The sequence below is a fragment of the Apodemus sylvaticus genome, chromosome 14 (genome assembly GCF_947179515.1).
Source record: "Apodemus sylvaticus chromosome 14, mApoSyl1.1, whole genome shotgun sequence".
In the NCBI taxonomy this organism is placed as follows: domain Eukaryota; kingdom Metazoa; phylum Chordata; class Mammalia; order Rodentia; family Muridae; genus Apodemus; species Apodemus sylvaticus.
The window spans coordinates 2,783,789-2,802,951 of NC_067485.1; the positions used below are offsets into that span (position 1 = coordinate 2,783,789).

The 19,163-nt window shown below is 39.2% G+C and overlaps 1 protein-coding gene across 1 annotated transcript; it reads left to right on the forward strand.

The window, feature by feature from the left end:
- Nucleotides 1-1,499: 1,499 nt before the first annotated feature.
- On the forward strand, nt 1,500-17,988 carry LOC127665197 (zinc finger protein 120-like; the record flags this gene model as incomplete). The annotated part of the gene is made up of 4 exons (XM_052157627.1): nt 1,500-1,544; nt 15,206-15,332; nt 15,533-15,593; nt 17,130-17,988. Coding segments are annotated over exons 1-4 (1,092 nt in total), but the record flags the coding sequence as incomplete, so codon positions are not given.
- Between the last annotated feature and the right edge of the window lie 1,175 nt (nt 17,989-19,163).

A 19,163-nucleotide genomic window follows, 5' to 3' on the forward strand; every position in this document is an offset into this window, starting at 1 on the left:
CTTCTCTAGCTCACATACAAATTGTCTTAGTCGGGGTTCTATTCCTGCACAAATATCATGATCAAGAAGCAAGTTGGGGAGGAAAGGGCCTATTCTGCTTACACTTCCACACTGCTGTTTATCACCAAAGGAAGCCAGGACTGGAACTCATGCAGGTCAGGAAGCAGGAGCTGATGCAGAAGCCATGGGGGGAGGGAATGTTACTCACTGGCTTGCTTCCCCTGGCTTGCTCAGCCTGTTCACTTATAGAACCCAACAATTCCAGCCCAGAGATGGTACCACCCACAAGGGGCCCTCCCCCCTTGATCACTAACTGAGAAAATGCTGCACAGCTGAATCTCATGGAGGCACTTCCCCAACTGAAGGTCCTTTCTCTATGATAACTCCAGCCTGTGTCAAGTTGACACACAAAACCAGCCAGTAAACAAATAAACACATGAAAACAAGAAGAGACTTGTTTTCAAAAGTGCTTATGCTTTATTGGTAGGGTATAAGAAACACTGAAGGAAGACTCCAGATTCAAATAGTATGAAATGGCAAAGATTCTTTTTATTTGGCAGAAATTACCAGCATGCATGGAAAAACCATTTGTCAAAATAGTGACCCCAGCAAAGGCACAGAAGTCTTCTATAGGAAATGAAAAGGAAAGGTTTGGTAATCTAAAACTTCATTGGTGGGTACAGGGGAAGTTATATCGTTCAGTTTCTGATTGGCTGCTGCATTAGCTTTACTATATTTGGTGAGGCCTTGAGCAAATTTCATGAACTGATTCAGCTCCAGCCTAGTTATTATCTTCGGCTGTTAATCATTGATAACTCAATGTCAGAAGGTCTATATGAGGAGCTCAATTTGCTTTCCTAGGAAATTGAGAATTTTTTATTTTAAGGTTTTATCTCATTATAAAGAATTGGTGCCAAACAGCTTTTGGTGTTATTACAAATCATACACTGATTTTTTAAAATCTGTTATTCAAGGGGATCATCACAATTAACATGAAGGCCCTTACTCTGAATTGGAAGCTTAAGAAGGTGCCATAGTAGTAAAACTTTGTCCTGCTAACCTTTCAGTTAGTGGAAGCAGTAATCAAAATGATTCCTTGTTCCAGGGAGCAACTTTATACAACTGTGGTCCAAGCATGGCAAAGTCCATCCCAATTTAGAAGCTAAATTTGGCAGGATCACCCATGTTGTGCTGGTCCTAGAAACAAGAGTGATGCAAAATCTAAGGTCATGGATGCTTGGTCTGTGGTTTCAGTTCAGCACTGTTTCAGCCATTTGTGTTTGGCAGAGTCAGATCCCCAATTAAGAAAATGTGAGAGTTCATTGTCTGAAGCCCTGAATATCAAGTCTCAGTTTCATACTGCGATCCCAAGATGTTGAGATTTACAAGGTATGAGGCATCTGATTAGACAGCTGCATATAGGGAGTGGAACTAAGCAAGCAAAGAGATGTATGAGAAATTGTAGGGATAGGGCCATCTAAGCTCTTTAACAATTGGAGATGTGTTTGTCTGAGACAGAGCCACGGGATTTGGTGTTTGCCCAGGTGGGTTACTTGCCTTCCTACAGTCTTCCCTATATACATATTCTTACATATTCTTGTCTATTATACAGGGAAGGAATATTCTGTGTCATTGCATGTTATAAAAATATGACTTGTATCAGTCCAACTTGTGAATATTATCTTGAGTATGAAAAGAGACTTTGGACATTTGAACAGTATAGTGACTGTTGCAGAATCTGAGGATCATTGAGGTTGAACTAAATGCATTTTCACTGTAGATTGAACCTGAGCATATTGTGAACAGGGTCACTATGCAGTTTGTTAAATCAGAAAGCTCCCAGATAGGATGATGTCTTTAAATTTGTTACTCCTTGGTGACTTTCCTTGGGTAGAATATGGAAGCTTTTGTAGAATGCTTTCTAGATACAATTCCTTCTCAGGATGGGAGTTGAGTGTCTATAGACAAAACTCATCTCATGTTCTTTGAGTCTGTGTTGTGGTTGAAACTGATCCTTCAAACTCCTTCTCATGCTGTCATGCCTTCACCACAATAGACTCTCTCCATAAATCACATAAGATACAGTTGCAGCAATTCAGTACTAAGCTATTTTGCTAGCCTAATATTATTATATGTTTAAATTATGTTGCTTTTGGTGTTAAAGACAATGTTTCTCTGTGTAGATTGGTTGTCCTGAAAGTAGGCCTGTAGATAAGACTGACCTTGAATTTAGAAACCCATTTGATTTCTGGCCTCTAACTGCTAGGATAAAAAGTGGGTCACATGCTTGGCTTTTTTTTTTTATGTAATTGGCTGATGGACCTGCAATGTAGGTTTTTTTTAACATGTCAAACATTGCTGTTGTGCTGAGTGAGCTTCACTGATATCTTGATTTTTGAAATTTGCTTCAGAGTATCATTCTATTCTCCAGCATGGCACATATTCATAATATTATTACTGCCTGAACATTCTGATCATTGGAATGCAGTTTTATGACATTGTTCATATGTATTTTGTTTGTTTTGAATTTATGTAGAAAAGTTTTCAAAAAAGTATTTAGTATTTCGCCTATGTGCATGAATACACATCTCATGTGGGCCTGGTCCTCACAGTATTCAGAAGATGGCTTCAGACCTCCTGAAATTGCAGTAGTGGATAGCTGTGAGCCCATGTATTTACAGGAGATTGAGCTCAGTTGTTTGCAGGACCTGCAAGAGCTCTTCACTGCTGAGCCATTTCTCCTGTCCTAAGTTGTTGTCACAAGATCACCATTAACATTGCTAATGTTTTCATCTGTTCCATTGTAACTGTTTAGATATTAGCCTAGAAGCTCGGAATACCTAAGAAACAATTCATATATCAAATGATGCCCAAGATGAAAGAAATAGAGGACCCTAGTTGTAACTGCCGACCCTCGTTGTAACTGCCCGCAGTTACATCGAACAGGTTACTTGGAAGGGAAGCTGGGGGTGTATGGGAAGGCTGCAGAAAAAGAGACAGAGACCAAGATAACACCTGCTATTCAAGGTCTTAAAATTTAATGAAGAACTCTCAATATATATAGGCAGGGGGAAAAGTCTGGAAGCTTCTTAGGAGAATCAGTTCAGTTGCTCCATAGGTGGCTAGTGTTTCTCAGGAGACTGCAGGCCCTTGAAGAACAATAGGCTTCACCTTTGTTTGAGCACTCCACCCTAGATGGAGGGGATTATGGCTGACACAGGAGTTCCCACTCAAAGGCTGGGAGAAGAACTTCACATTGGTCGATATCAAGTTCCTGCCAGGTGGCATGGCACCTCAATAAGGCTCTCTACATCCCCTCCCTTTTTATTAGTTTTAAGATGAGAAGATAACTAAGTGGACAGTCATCCGTCAAAGGATGGTGGGCATTAACCACGAATGGGGAGGGAAATATTGACTTGGTCCTTCTAAATATGGTGTCTTTTTCTGGAGGAGAGGGCTTAGGCTTCCTTGTCATTTTTTAGTAAGGAACGCCTTTAACCACCAGCCTCTATGCAACCAGGTGTGCTTCACAGGGGACTCTGAGGCAGAAAACATGATCCTCCCCTTGCAATGCTTTGCCTCGCACTTCCCACTGGTGCCCATGTCTGCTCCTAAGCAAACACACATAGATCTAAGTTCTATGTAGCTCTCGTAAGAGGTCCACTTGGATTGGTTTTGATGTCAGAGAGTCTATTGCCAAACATCCTCCAAGTGTCTTTAATAAACATTCCAATTTTCAATCCAGGTGAGCATGAGTGGAGACAACCAATCTGCTTAAAATACAAGGCCAAGAGTTAAAAGCAAAATAGAATTAACTTGCAAGTTAGCAACTTTCAGACACAAGGCCTGGCTTTCCAGTGTGGGGGAAGTGGCTTTGAGAGTCAGCAAAGAGACTGTTGTTTCAGGTAAACACCAGGTAAGCTGACTGATAAAGTTTTTTAACCATTCTTAGTGATTGGAATCATACTTACTAGAAGATCCACGATGTGTGTCCATCTGGCTCCGTCTTCTTTTTGTGAAAAAATGCAAACAGACCCTGTTCCCCATATTAAAACAGGGTCTGGACCATTCCATGTATTAGTTAAAGGGTCCTGCCATTTAACCATGGCATAAGAATTGGAAGTGACTGGTTGCCAGTGGCGATCTGCTGCAGACTGACCTTTAGCATAAGTTTGCAAAAAATTCAAAATAAATAAAACAAAAGCAAGATGTGCCCTTCGTGATCTTGGAAGGTATAATTCTCCCTTTTTTGATTTTAAAAGCTAATTTTTCAGAGTGTGATGTGCACGCTCAACAATTCCTTGGCCCATTGGGTTATAAGGAATTCCAGTTTTATGTTCAATACTGAATTCTTTACAAAATGATAGAAAGTTGTTGCCAGTATAAGCTGACCCATTATCTGTCTTAATGACTTTAGGTAATCCCATAGTATTGAAGGCTTGTAAACAATTATCAGTTACATTTCAAAAGCCTCTCCAGTATGCAGAGAAGCAAAATGGAATCCTGAACAAGTATCAATACAAACGTATATATTTTAATTTTCCAAATTCTGCATAGTGAGTTACATTCATTTGCCAAATATGATTGGTCATAAGGCCTCGTGTCTTAACCCCTAAATGAGGAACTGAAGATAATGTAAGGCAGTTAGGGCTTTGTTTCACAATCATTCTTGCTTGCTCGTTAGTCTGAGCCTTAAGGTGTGGCTATAAAGATGAAACTTATTATGATCACTTCTAGCCAACTCAACAGGATCTGAAACTAAGGCCCTCCTATTAGAGTTCTATCAATGCAGTCATTGCCTGAAGTTAAAGGTCCAGGAAGATTGGAGTGAGCTCGTATATGGCCAATATAAAAGGGATTTTTTTTCTAGCAAGAATGAGGTTTTGCAATTGTGAAAACAAAGATCCTGATGGTGTATTAAAATTAAGTGTGCCACAAGTTTCCAACAGAGGAACAGATTCAGCAACATAAAAACTATCAGTAAAAAGATTAAAAGTATCATTTACAGATTGAAAAACATTTAGTACTGCTGTCAGCTCTGCTAATTGAGCTGAGAGCCCAAGGGTCTCTATTACCACCTGTTGATTATTCATAAGATATCGAGCTCTTCCTTTAGAGAAGCTGTCTGTGAAAGTCAAAAGAGCATCATGCAGTGGCTATAAAGATGTCATATTAGGAAATACAACCTTATGCACATTTAAAAATTTTATCAACCTATCTTGAGGATGATGGTTATCTATAGTTCCTTTAAATCCTATTTGAGCAAGTAACCAATCTGTACTATGCTGCTTCAGTCATGTATCTTGATCTACATTAAAAGGCTGAATAATGATATCTGGTTCTTTGCCAAAATAGGTCAGTGCCTGTTTCCTTCCAAGTATAATAATCTGAGCTACTGCCTCATAATATGGCAGGATATTATATTTAGGAGACACCCTCAAATGAATCCCCATAAGAGGAGCCTTTTGTCATAATAATCCTGTAGGCATATGAGTCATATTAAAAATCAACAGATGTAAAGGCAAAGATTAATCTATATAGGTAACAAATTGGTTTTCAATAGCTCTTTCTACCTGCTGTAAGGCCAGTAGCCCTTCTAGGGTTAAACATCTAGGGGATGTAGGATCAGGACTCCCTTTAGAATATCAAATAAAGGTCTTAATTCTCCTGTAGTAAGCTTTAAATAGGGGCGAAGCCAATTAATATCACCTAACAACTTTTGAAAATCATTTAAAGTTTTTTTTTTTTTTTTTTAGTTTTTCAAAACTTTATTTTAATATAGCACATACAGTTGTATTGTCACATAAAACATGAGGCTTTGGAGTATAGGTACATTGTGGGATGAATAAATGTAGAAAATTAAAATATAAAGTACCTCACATGGTTTTTGTTTTATGGTAAAAATATGGAAGATCAAGAAAAATCAGTGAAAAGGGGACAGAAAGATTTTACGAGTCAGAGAACCAGGAAGTTTGCCATGAAAAGGTGACATCCTAGGAAGGTCAGAGAAGATACACTTATAATACTTCAATAGTTTAGTTGCCCAAATAAGCTCTGAACAATGACAATATCAGTAGACATACTAACATGAAAGGAGGAAATTTTGTGAAGTTTGCTTTTTTATAAAATTGAGTTAAGTTTCACTTTGTGTATTTTACTAGCGAACTTGCTATATCAACTTGACATAAGCTATTGTGACATGGTAAGAGAGACCCTTGATTGGAAAAAAGGTCTTCATGATTGTCCTGTAGACAAAGCTTGTGTGAGCATTTTCTTGATTGTAGATTGATGTGGGAGTGCATACTACATTGTGGATATTGCCAATCTTGGGAAAGTGGTATGGTAGATAAGAAAGCAGGCTGAACAAGCCATGGGGGGCAAGCCAATAAACAGCACTCCTCCACGGTCCATGCTTCAGTTCCTGCATCCAAATTCCTGATCTAATTTCCTTTTCTGATAGAATGTAGCTTCTGAGTTGTAAGATGAAAGAAGTCATTCCACCACCCTAGATGGTCATGGTGTGTTTTATCACAGTAATAACCTAACTGAGCTGTGTGTGTGTGTGTATGTGTGTGTGTGTGTATATATGTGTGTATGTATATGTATGTATGTATATGCATACATATACATACATATGATACATGTGTATATATGTAAATACATAATTTTTTAGCCACCCATATATTGATGGACACTGTCTTAGTTTTGATTTTATTGATGTAAAGAGACACTATGATTAAGAAAACTCTTTTTTTGTTGTTTTTTGTTTGTTTTTTTTTTGTTTTTTTTTAATTTATTGATATATTTATTTACATTTCAAATGATTTCCCCTTTTCTGGACCCCCACTCCCCGAAAGTCGCATCAGTCCCCTTCCCTCCCCCTGTTTTCCCACCCAACCTTTCCCACTTCCCTGTTCTGATTTTGCTCTATACTGCTTCACTGAGTCTTTCCAGAAAAAGGGGCCACTCCTCCTTTCTTCTTGTACCTCATTTGATGTGTGGATTATGTTTTGGGTATTCCAGTTTTCTAGGTTAATATCCACTTATTAGTGAGTGCATACCATGATTCATCTTTTGAGTCTGGGTTACCTCACTTAGTATGATGTTCTCTAGCTCCATCCATTTGCCTAAGAATTCCATGAATTCATTGTTTCTAATGGCTGAATAGTACTCCATTGTGTAGATATACCACATTTTTTGCATCCACTCTTCTGTTGAGGGATACCTGGGTTCTTTCCAACTTCTGGCAATTATAAATAGGGCTGCTATGAACATAGTAGAACATGTATCCTTATTACATGCTGGGGAATCTTTTGGGTATATGCCCAGGAGTGGTATAGCAGGATCTTCTGGAAGTGAGGTGCCCAGTTTTCGGAGGAACCGCCAGACTGATTTCCAGAGTGATTGTACCAATTTGCAACCCCACCAACAGTGGAGGAGTGTTCCTCTTTCTCCATACCCTCTCCAACACCTGCTGTCTCCTGAATTTTTAATCTTAGCCATTCTGACTGGTGTAAGGTGAAATCTCAGGGTTGTTTTGATTTGCATTTCCCTAATGACTAATGAAGTTGAGCATTTTTAAAGATGTTTCTCCGCCATCCAAAGTTCTTCAGGTGAGAATTCTTTGTTGAACTCTGTACCCCATTTTTTAATAGGGTTGTTTGGTTTTCTGGAGTCTAACTTCTTGAGTTCTTTATATATATTGGATATTAGCCCTCTATCTGATGTAGGGTTGGTGAAGATCTTTTTCCAATTTGTTGGTTGCCTATTTGTCCTTTTGATGGTGTCCTTTGCCTTACAGAAACTTTGTAATTTTATGAGGTCCCATTTGTCAATTCTTGATCTTAGAGCATACACTATTGGTGTTCTGTTGAGGAACTTTCTCCCTGTACCAATGTCCTCAAGGGTCTTCCCCAGTTTCTTTTCTATTAGCTTCAGAGTGTCTGGCTTTATGTGGAGGTCCTTGATCCATTTGGATTTGAGTTTAGTACAAGGAGACAAGGATGGATCAATTCGCATTCTTCTGCATGCTGACCTCCAGTTGAACCAGCACCATTTGTTGAAAAGGCTATCTTTTTTCCATTGGATGTTTTCAGCCTCTTTGTCGAGGATCAAGTGGCCATAGGTGTGTGGGTTCATTTCTGGATCTTCAATCCTGTTCCATTGATCTACCAATACCATGTAGTTTTTAACACTATTGCTCTGTAGTATTGCTTGAGGTCAGGGATACTGATTCCCCCAGAATTTCTTTTGTTGCTGAGAATAGTTTTACCTATCCTGGGTTTTTTGTTATTCCAGATGAATTTGATAATTGCTCTTTCTAACTCTGTGAAGAATTGAGTTGGAATTTTGATGGGTATTGCATTGAATCTGTATATTGCTTTTGGCAAAATGGCCATTTTAACTATATTGATTCTACCGATCCATGAGCATGGGAGGTTTTCCCATTTTTTGAGGTCTTCTCCCATTTCCTTCTTCAGAGTCTTGAAGTTCTTGTCATACAGATATTTCACATGTTTGGTAAGAGTCACCCCAAGATACTTTATACTGTTTGTGGCTATTGTGAATGGGTCATTTCCCTGCCCTGGTCATTGCCCGGCCCAGGCAAAAAAATACCCTCCTGGCTGGGTTGGCACCTCGATGGCCCCCCGGAACAGCCCAGGGCCTGGGTGCAGGCCAACGCCCGTTGGGCTTAGACACCCCCCCCCGCCCCCCGGCGATGTTGGCCTCGGGTTAAGTTTGTAACTTAAGTTTGTAACTTAAGTACCTCATTCTGTCCGATCTCTCTGGAGTCCGAAACCAAGATGGAGGTGAGTCTCTCCTGACTGGTGGGAGGCAGAGTTCTGATGTGGCTTCTGTGCGGTGAAAGGCACCGTAAATCCGCAGCTGCTTGCAGCCCGGCTGGCCAGCGAAGGTCAGTGGTCGTGGGTGCAGGGCCTAACTGGACCCTGTGTCGCCTTGGTTCCACTGCTGATGGCCCTTCAGCCGGACCAGCCACTGCTGCACTGCCACCACCGCTGCTGCTGTCGCCGCCACCTCTGTCATTTAAAGTTTTTAAAGTGTCCCTGTGAATAATTATCTTCTGGGGAAAAAAAAGGCTTGATCTGTATGTCTGAAGCCCAAATAATTATAAGGATCCTGGGTTTGCATTTTTTCTGGAGCTGTTTGCAGTCCCTTATCAGCCAAAGCCTTTTGTAATCTCTATAACATAACAGCAAGTCCTGAGTATTTTTTCCTGCTACCAGAATGTCATCTGTGTAATGAAGAATGTATATCCCTGCCATTGCTGTCTTACAGGCTGAATAGCCTGTGCCACAAACATTTGACGTAAGGTAGGACTGTTGTCTTTGACATTTAGGTGTGTTTCCTGTATGCAGCAAAATGTAGGGTCCTGTTTCCTTATCCAGTCTGTTAGTCTATGTCTTTTTATCGGGGAATTTAGTCCATTGATGTTAAGAAATATTAAGGAATAGAGATTATTACTTCCTGTCATTTTTGATGTTATTTTTATATTTGAGTGATTATCTTCTTTTGGGTTTGATGAAGGAAGGTTACTATCTTACTTTTTCTAGGGTGTAGTTTCCCTCCTTTGTTAGAGTTTTCCTCCTATTATTCTTTGTAGAGCTGGGTTTGTGGAAAGATATTCTGTAAATTTGGTTTTGTCATGGAATGTCTTGGTTTCTCCATCTATTGTGATTGAGAGTTTTGCTGGGTATAGTAGTCTTGGCTGACATTTGTATTCTCTTAGAGTCTGCATGAGATTTGCCCAGGATCTTCTAACTTTCATGGTCTCTGGTGAGAAGTCTGGTGTGATTCTGATAGGTCTTCCTTTATATGTTACTTGTCCTTTTTCTCTTACTGACTTTAATATTCTTGTCTTGTTTAGTGCATTTGGGGTTTTAATTATTATGTGGCGAGAGGTATTTCTGCTCAGATCCAGTGTGGAGTTCTGTAGGCTTCTTGTATATTCATAGGCATCTCTCTCTTTAAGTTGGGAAAGTTTTCTTCCATAATTTTGTTAAAGATATTTGCTGGCCCTTTCAGTTGTAAATCCTCACTTTCATCTATACCTATAATCTTTAGGTTTGGTCTTCTCATTGTATCCTGGATTTCCTGGATGTTCTGGGATACAAGCTTTTTGCATTTTGCATTTTCTTTGACTGTTGAGTCAATGGTTTCTATGCTATCTTCGGCATCTGAAATTCTTTCTTCCATCTCTTGTATTCTGTTGTTTATATTTGCATCTATGGCCCCTGATTTCTTCTCAAGGTTTTCTATCTCCAAAGTTGTCTCCCTTTGTGATTTCTTTGTTGTTTCTACTTCTGTTTTTAGATCCAGGATGGTTTTGCTCAGTTCCATCATTTGTTTGTTTGTGTTTTCCTGTAATTCTTTAAGGGACTTTTGTGTTTCTTCTTTTATGACTTCTGCCTCTTGACTCAAGTTCTCCTGCATTTCTTTAAGTTTTTTTTTTTTTTTGCGTTTCTTCTATATTGGCTTCTATCTCTTGATAGAAGGTCAGTGGTCGTGGGCGCAGGGGCTAACTGGACCCTGTGTCGCCTTGGTTCCACTGCTGATGGCCCTTCAGCCAGACCAGCCACTGCTGCACTGCCACCACTGCCTGAATAGCCTGTGCCACAAACTTTTGACGTAAGGTAGGACTATTGGCTATGGCCTGAAGAAGAAGTATCCATTCGTATCTTTTCATAGGTCCCATGAAGTTAATAGAAGGAACACTGAAAGCAAATCTTTTACAATCCTCAGGGTGCAAAGGAATAGTAAAGAAACAATCTTTCAAATCTACTAGTATTTTATAATATCCTCTAGGAATAGCCACGGGAGATGGAAGACCAGTTTGTAAAGGTCCCATGAGTACAGTACCATGGTTTTATTCATTAACCTTTCTTAGATCTTGTATCAATCTCCATTTACCAGATTTTTTTCTTGATAACAAATATTAGAGTATTCCATGGTGACATCTCTTAGATGTCCTGACTCTAGTTGCTCCTGCACTAGCAAAGAGGCAGCTTCTGTTTTTTCTTTAGATAAAGACCACTGATCAACCCACACTGGATTATCATTAAGCCATTGAATTTTATCAGCATGGGATGCAGGCAACATAGTGGTCATTACAGAAAATGCCACAAACCTCTACTGTCAGTGTGAGGCTTAGGACTTTCAAACCTTTTAACGCCTTGTTCTTCTTTTCCTAGACCCTGACCAGGCAAAAATCCTTGCTCTAGCATTTGCTTAGCCCCAACCATATTAGGACTATACACATAATAAGATCCATCTGTGACAAGAGATCTCTTCCCCAAAGGGTAGTAGGCAAATTTGGCATAACATAGGCTGAATTTGTCCTGAATTGTCCTCTTCATCTTTCCAGGTTAGAAGTTTAGCACTTTGCTTTGGATTATTGGCATAACCAATCCCTCAGAGGTGAGTGAGTATATCTGACAAGGGTCAAATTGAAGGCCAGTCACATCAGCTCCAGTATCTATTAATCCTTCAAAGCTTTTCCCCTCAATTGTTAATTTAAGGTTAGGTCTCTTACTAGTAATAGATTGAACCCAATACACATCAGAGGAACCAAAGCCACTCTGTCCTCTCTTACTCTTAACAAATCTGGTAGGTAGCAGATGCAAGAGAACTAAGATAAGTTGAGCAATTCTTTGGTTAGCAGGTACAGTTACAATGCCATGAGGGGAAGCATCCATAATTTTAATTTCTCCCTCACAATTACTATCCACGACACCAGATAAATCTGCAGTCCTTTTACAATAGTACTGCTTCGTCCTAGAAGTAATTAAGTTTCTGCAGGCAAAGATCCAAAAACTCCTGTAGGCAGGGTTTGAACTCCCATTTCTGGGGTTAATACTACATGGAAGGTGGAACAGATGTCCAATCCTGCACTTCCTGGTGTGGCCCTAATAAGTTCAAAAATGGATTTCCCTGGCCTGGCCACAGCTTCATGGCCCCATAAGCTGCTTGCTGTGGGTGTCTGGGGGCCTGAGGCTGGCTCTTCTGCCCGTTTCCCCACACAGGATGACCCTGAATATCTAATTTAGATTTATAATCTCTAGCCCAGTCTTTCCTGCACTTAGGCCAAACTCTTGGGGCATAACTTGATTGCCCACTTATAGCACCTCTGTTCCTAGGGCAATCACTTCTAAAATGACCCAAACCTTCCCATTTAAAACATTTTTTTCCTTTGTCTCTGTGAAAGTATCCCCTGTACGGTGGGTGGTTCCTTGCAAAGCTGCAGCCATGGCTAGACCTTGATTGTACAAAGGCCCAGTCTCTGCACAAAGGCAAATATACCCAGCTAAGTCTGTCTGTCCCTTGTAAGGTCTAATGGTGGCTCGACAAGCTGCATTAGCAATCTCATAGGCCAATTGTATGACAAACAGATTTTCTGCTTGAGAATCTCTAAAAATTCTATTAGCTGATTTCAGTAGCCTAGCCACAAAGTCCTGAAAAAGTTCATCAGGTGCCTGTCTAATGCTTGCTAAACTTCCACTGAGCTCCCCTTTAGTAGGTAATTGATTCCATGAGTGTCAGGCATCCATTGCAACCTGCGCATACACTCCAACAGGGAACGCAATCTGATTAGCATTGTCTTCATATTGACCTTCTCCTAGTAGCATGTTAGTATCCCACTCTGGATTACCTGCCTGAGCATTCATAGCAGCAGTCCTCTTACTAACTTCACGCCATTCAAAATTCCAAAGCTAGAAGTCTCCTCCTGACAAAATAGCCTTACGTAGAATCTTCCAATCTTGTGGGGTTAAATTTGTATCCAATAAAGCTTGTGTAAAAGGAGCCATAGTAAGCCAGGCAGTGGTGGCGCATGCCTGTAATCCCAGCACTCTGGGAGGCAGAGGCAGGCAGATTTCTGAGTTAGAGGCCAACCTGGTCTACAGAGTGAGTTCCAGGACAGCCAGGGCTATACAGAGAAACCCTGTCTCTAAAAAAAACCCAAATCCAAAAAACAAAAATCAAAACAAAACAAAAAAGGGACCATAGGGCCATACTGTGTCACAGCTGTTTTTAATTCTTCTATCACTTTGAACTCCGAGATCTTGTATTGTCTAACTCTATTCTGCTGGTCTATGATCTCAACAAAAGGGAAAGCCAGCAGGTCAGATATATCCTGTCTTTCCCTTTGAGCCTGACTTACAGCTCTTTCTAGCGGCGATTGGTGTATCTCAGGATCACTGCTCCTTCCTGTACTTGATACCCTTTTTAGTTCCTGTAGCTCATTAGTCAATTTCTGCAACTTAATTTCAAACTCCAATTTATGTAGTTGCATATCCATCTGAGTATCATCTTGTACAGTAAAGACCATGGGTGGAGCAGAAAGTGCACTAGGAGGACAATCCTAATCATAATATTTGCCAACTCCTTCATCTGAATGAGCTTTCTCCTCTAATGTTAGCTCATCAGTAGTATCTCTTTATCTTTCTAATTTAGGGTTGAGAGGACCCTTTTCTGAGAAAGTCCTCCCTGGCAGACTTTCTTCTTGAGAGTCCTCAAGTTCTCCGTGTGTTATCTGATGCCTTCGAGTTCTCTTCATCAGTAACATCTTTTATAAGCGTCCAGAGACAGAGGGTAGCATTATCTGCTTTGGTGGCTCTTAACACTTTCCCAATTTTTTCCTAGGTTCTCTTATCTAAAGTTCTTTTATCTTGGAACCTTGGGCAACAAGAATTTATCTGATCTAAAAAAACCTTCTAACCACTGTTTTTCAAACCCTTCTCCTTTTGTCTGAAACAGCTCTTGAAGGCTGTGGACAAACGCCTGTGTAGAAGTTTCCTGTCCCATTTCCACTGTCAACCCCTAAGCGAGTTCAGCACTGGGTCAACTCTGTCCCACTTAGTCTGTATCCTTCTGCACCTACAACAACAGCTTAAAAGGATGACATTTTAGCAAACAAACAAACAAAAAAAAACAAAAAACAAAAAAACAAAACAAAAACAAAAACAAAAAAAAACAAGACAACACTTGCTATTCAAGATCTCATAGTTTAATGAAGTACTCCCAATATATAGATGGGGGTGGGGGGAAGTCTGGAAGCTTCTCAGCAGAATCTGTTCAGTTGCTCCACAGGTGGCTAATGTTTTTCGGGAGACTGCAGGTCCTTGAGGAACAATAGGCTTCACCTTTGTCTGAGCACTCCACCCTAGGTGAAGGGAAATTTGGCTGACACAGAAGTTCCCATTCAAAGTCTGGGAGAGGAACTTCTCATTGGTCATATCAAGGTGGCATGGCACCTCAATAAGGCTCTCTACACCTGGTCCTGGAAAGCGTCAATGCAGCAGTGTAGGGGGATACCAGGACAGGGGAGTGGGAGGGTGTTGATTGGGGAACAGGGGGAGGGAAGAGGGCTTATGGGACTTTCAGGGGGGGTCCAGAAAAGGGGAAATTATTTTAAATGTAAATAAAGAACATATCTAACAAAAAAATACCCTTTTGGTAATATCTTATTACTATAACAGTTTGAACTGAGACACCTCTGGTTTCTAGAAGATATATACAGCACAGAAGTGGGCGTATCATTCTTTTAAGAACTTAAGTAGCCGGGTGGTGGTGGTGCATGCCTTTAATCCCAGCACTTGGGAGGAAGAGGCAGGTGGATTTCTGAGTTCGAGGCCAGCCTGATCTACAGAGTGAGTTCCAGGACAGCCAGGGCTACACAGAGAAACACTGAGACTTCTGAGTTCTATCTTTTTGGTTAGTGTGCTTAATTCTTGCAGGATAGACAGGATCTTAATATGTACCTTTGGGTGTCTTAGAACTCATTGCTGCAATCCAACTAAATGACAAATACTTCTGCCTTTTTCTCCTAAATGCAGGGATGAAGGGTCTGAGCCATTAGACCCACTATGTTGATTATTTTTCTAATTAGTAATTGTTCTTATAATTTCTCTGATGTGTGCTACGTATTATTGACTTGATTGCTTTCCCCCTTCTCTTTATGTCTGTTAATGGGCATTTGCCTTCTGAGGTTATATCCATTCAAAGGGCATGGAAATGACAGATTATTTAGGTTTCTTCTAAAATTACTTAGTAGTTTCATTAAAACTTCTGTGTCAGGAAATGAGTGGGGGAAGAACCACAATTATACAAACATACTGCCAATGAAGTATGCATGTCCAATGTCATCGTTTCCATGCTTTAATAAAATAATGTATATGGGATATTTTAGAATGCAGTGACTTATGAGGATGTGCATGTGAACTTTACTCGGGAAGAGTGGGCTCTGCTAAATCCTTCTCAGAAGAATCTCTACAAAGATGTCATGCTGGAGACCTACAGCAACCTCAGTACTATAGGTAAGACTGAATTTTCTTTCCATTCTTAAAATTAGAGACAATTGTTTCTTTCTTTTGATGCTCTTTTGTAGTTTCAACTGAGGAAGAAGAGGAATGAGGAAGATAAATCAGACATGGCCCTAAGTTTCACTGAAGATAGTAACTTAAATTTTGTATAATTTCTAATATTATATCCTACACTTTCTGGCACTATATTTTAGGCTTCAATTGGGAAGACCACAATATTGAAGAACATCATCAGAGTTCTAGAAGACATGGAAGGTAAATACCATGTACAAACTCATACAAATATGTTTCTGAAGAAATTTTATTATGTCCTAGAAGTTTTAAGGAAAGGCAAACGTGTAAATCAGAATATCTTCTAAGTGTATTATTAAATTTTCATAAAACCATGTAATTCAATTGCAGGTATTGAATTTTCCTTTGTGAGGTATTCCTTTTAGAAAGGAGACATGGAAACAATGCCTTATCATATATCACCATCTGAATCATAGAACTTATAGAGCTACACTTTAAAGGTGCCCATCCATTTATTTCTTCTCGTACTACTCAGATACTGTAAAAGCAATCAATATTGAATAGGTGAAAATATATATCCAAGAATTTCTAATAAGCAAGTAGTGCATAGTAAAGCTGGTGTTTCTCATATACTCGTAGTGATGTGGCTAAGTTTAGTGAGATTGGCAGTTTATGAGAGGTAACAAGGTTGGTGTGAAGTAACTTTTTTTTATACCACATGTGTTATGAGGAACAAAAAGTCCACCTGTGTGAATTCAATGCTGAATCCTTTTATTTCTTAGTTTTCCTTTCATAGGTATAACCTGTGTCACAGTGGAAACAACCCATGTATGCATACGTGATACTGACAAAGCAATGAACTTCTTTTGCTCCCAGAACTAGTAGAAGATCCATAGTCATCCCCAATTAGAGTAGATTTACTGAGTTTGAAACAAGTTATAATCACTTGTTTTTCCAAATTCACTGGGAATACATTAACAAGCTCACATTGTAGAAAATAATCTTCAGTGGTGGCGCATGTCTTTAATCCCAGAGCACTTGAGAGGCAGAGGCAGGTGGATTTCTGAGGTTGAGGTCAGCCTCAACAAAACAAACAAAAAACAAAAAAGAAAAGAAAAGAAAGAAAGAAAGAAAGAAAGAAAGAAAGAAAGAAAGAAAGAAAGAAAGAAAGAAAGAAAGAAAGGTAATAACCTTGAGTGCTAGGAATGTGGACATTTGTCCATTTGTGCTGGTTCACTTTGCAAATGTAGAATGACACAAACCACAGAAAAATTTGTGAATGCAATCAGAGTGGTAAAGCTTTGAGTTCTTCCATTTTCCTTAAAATATTTGAAAAACCTACCTTAGAAAAAGGATGGGGGCTGAAAATATGACTCAGCAGTTAAGAGCTCTGAATGTTTTTCCAGAGGTTCTGAGTTCAAATCCCAGCAACCACATGGTGGCTCACAACCATCTGTAATGAGATCTGATGTCCTTTTCTGGTCTGTCTGAAGACAGCTTCAGTGTACTCATACATAATAAATACATGAATCTTTACAAAAAAACCAGGATGCATAAATATGAGTCATGTAATAACTGCTCTTACCATCACAAATATCTTTGAAGATGAAAAACTACCTATAATGAAAGGGAACTGCATGAATTTAAAGAAAGTGATAGAACCTTAAATGCTGATTTCTTTTTACATTTAGACAAATTGTAAAATTATTGCATATTGATGAAAAGATTCATCAGTGTAATGAATTGTAAAGCTTTCACATGTGCTAATTATCTTCACAGGCATGGAAAAAGTCATACTGGAGAGAAAGCCTCTGCATATCCTCAGTGTAAAGCCTTTGCATATCACTGTCATGTTCAAAGGCATGAAAGCATTCATATAGAAAAGAAATCCTATGAAGCCATTCAATATGTTGAAGCCTTTGCACAGCACAGTAGTCTCCAAATACATAAAAGAACAAAAAAGCTCCAGAATCCCTATTTATGCAATCAATTTGGTAAAGCCTTTTCAAATCACAGTCATCTTAAAAGTCATGAAAGAATTCATACTAGGGAGAAACCCTATAAATGTAGTCAATGTGGAAAATCCTTTGCAAATCCCAGTCATCTTCAAAGGCATCAAGTTATTCATACTGGAGAGAAACCATATGAATGTAACCAATGTGGGCAATCCTTTCCATATCACAGAAGTCTTCAAATGCATGAAAGAATTCACACTGGAGAGAAACCCTACAAATGTAATCAATGTGATAAAGCCTTTACAAATCACACTGGTCTCCTAAGACATAAAAGAACACATAGTGGAGAGAAACCCTATGAATGTAACCATTGTGGTAAAACCTTTTCACAACACTATAATCTCCTACTGCACAAAAGAACACATACTGGAGAGAAACCACATGAATGTAAACAGTGTGGCAAAGCCTTTTCATATCACGGGAGTCTTCAAATGCATGAAAGAATTCATACTGGAGAGAAACCCTACAAATGTAATCAATGTGATAAAGCCTTTACAAATCACACTGATCTTCTAAGACATAAAAGAACACATAGTGGAGAGAAACCCTATGAATGTAATCAATGTGGTAAAACCTTCTCACAACACAGTCACCTCAGAATGCATAAAAGAACACATACTGGAGAGAAACCATATGAATGTAACCAATGTGGCAAAGCCTTTTCATATCAAAGGAGTCTCAAATTGCATAAAAGAACTCATACTAGAGAGAAGCCTAAAAAATGTAATCAACATGATAAAGATTTTTCACAATACAGTTATATCAGATTGCGTAAAAGAACACAAACAGGAGAGAAACCTTGTGTGTAGTCAATGTGGTACAACCTTTGCATGTCATAGTAGTCTTCAAAGGCATAAAAGAATTCATAATGTAAAAAAAAAAGCCTATGAATATTTTAATGTGGTGAAGTCTATGAATCCCCATAGTTTTCATGCTCAAGAAAATATGCATATTGGCAAGACACTTTCTGAAAATAAAACGTGGAAAGCCTTTGCCCAGCACCGATATCTCAGAATGCAGAAAGGAGCACATACTGGAGAGACACCATATGAATATACTCAATCTTGTAAATCTTTGAATATCACCTTTGAATACATAAAACTGTATGTAGTAGAGAGAAACCCTACAAATATTATAAATAAAATAAGGGCTTTTCACATATATTTCAGAACATATGAGATAATACACAGGTGAGAGAAACCCTGTGAATGTATTCAACAGAGGGAAGACTTTACATGTCATAGTAATCTTTGAGTACAAGAAGGACATGTACTGGAGAGAAACCCTTTCAATATGGTAACGCCTTTGCATGTTACAGTTATTTTCTAATATATAAAATAACACATTCTGCTAAGAAATATTATGAATCCTGTGGTAAATGCATGTACTGGTTGTTTTCAGTGTCATGAGAGAAAGCTACTCTGCAGAGAAACACTATACATGTACTTAGTGTGATAAATTTTTGCACTTCCTGGTATCTTTTTCTTTTTGGTTTTTTGGATTTGGTTTTTTGGAGACAGGTTTTCTCTGTATAGCCCTGGCTGACCTGGAACTCACTCTGTAGACCAGGCTGGCCTCGAACTCAGAAATCCACCTGCCTCTGCCTCCCAGAGTGCTGGGATTACAGGCGTGTGCCACCACTGCCCGGCTTACTTCCTGGTATCTTTATAAAAGAGCAAAACATTTGGAACATTTACAATTGGCTAAGGACTTTGCACAGAACAGTGTTCTTTAACCAACCTACTCCTATTAAATTTCACAAGATTATTTATTCTTGAGAAAATCTCTTGACAAGTGT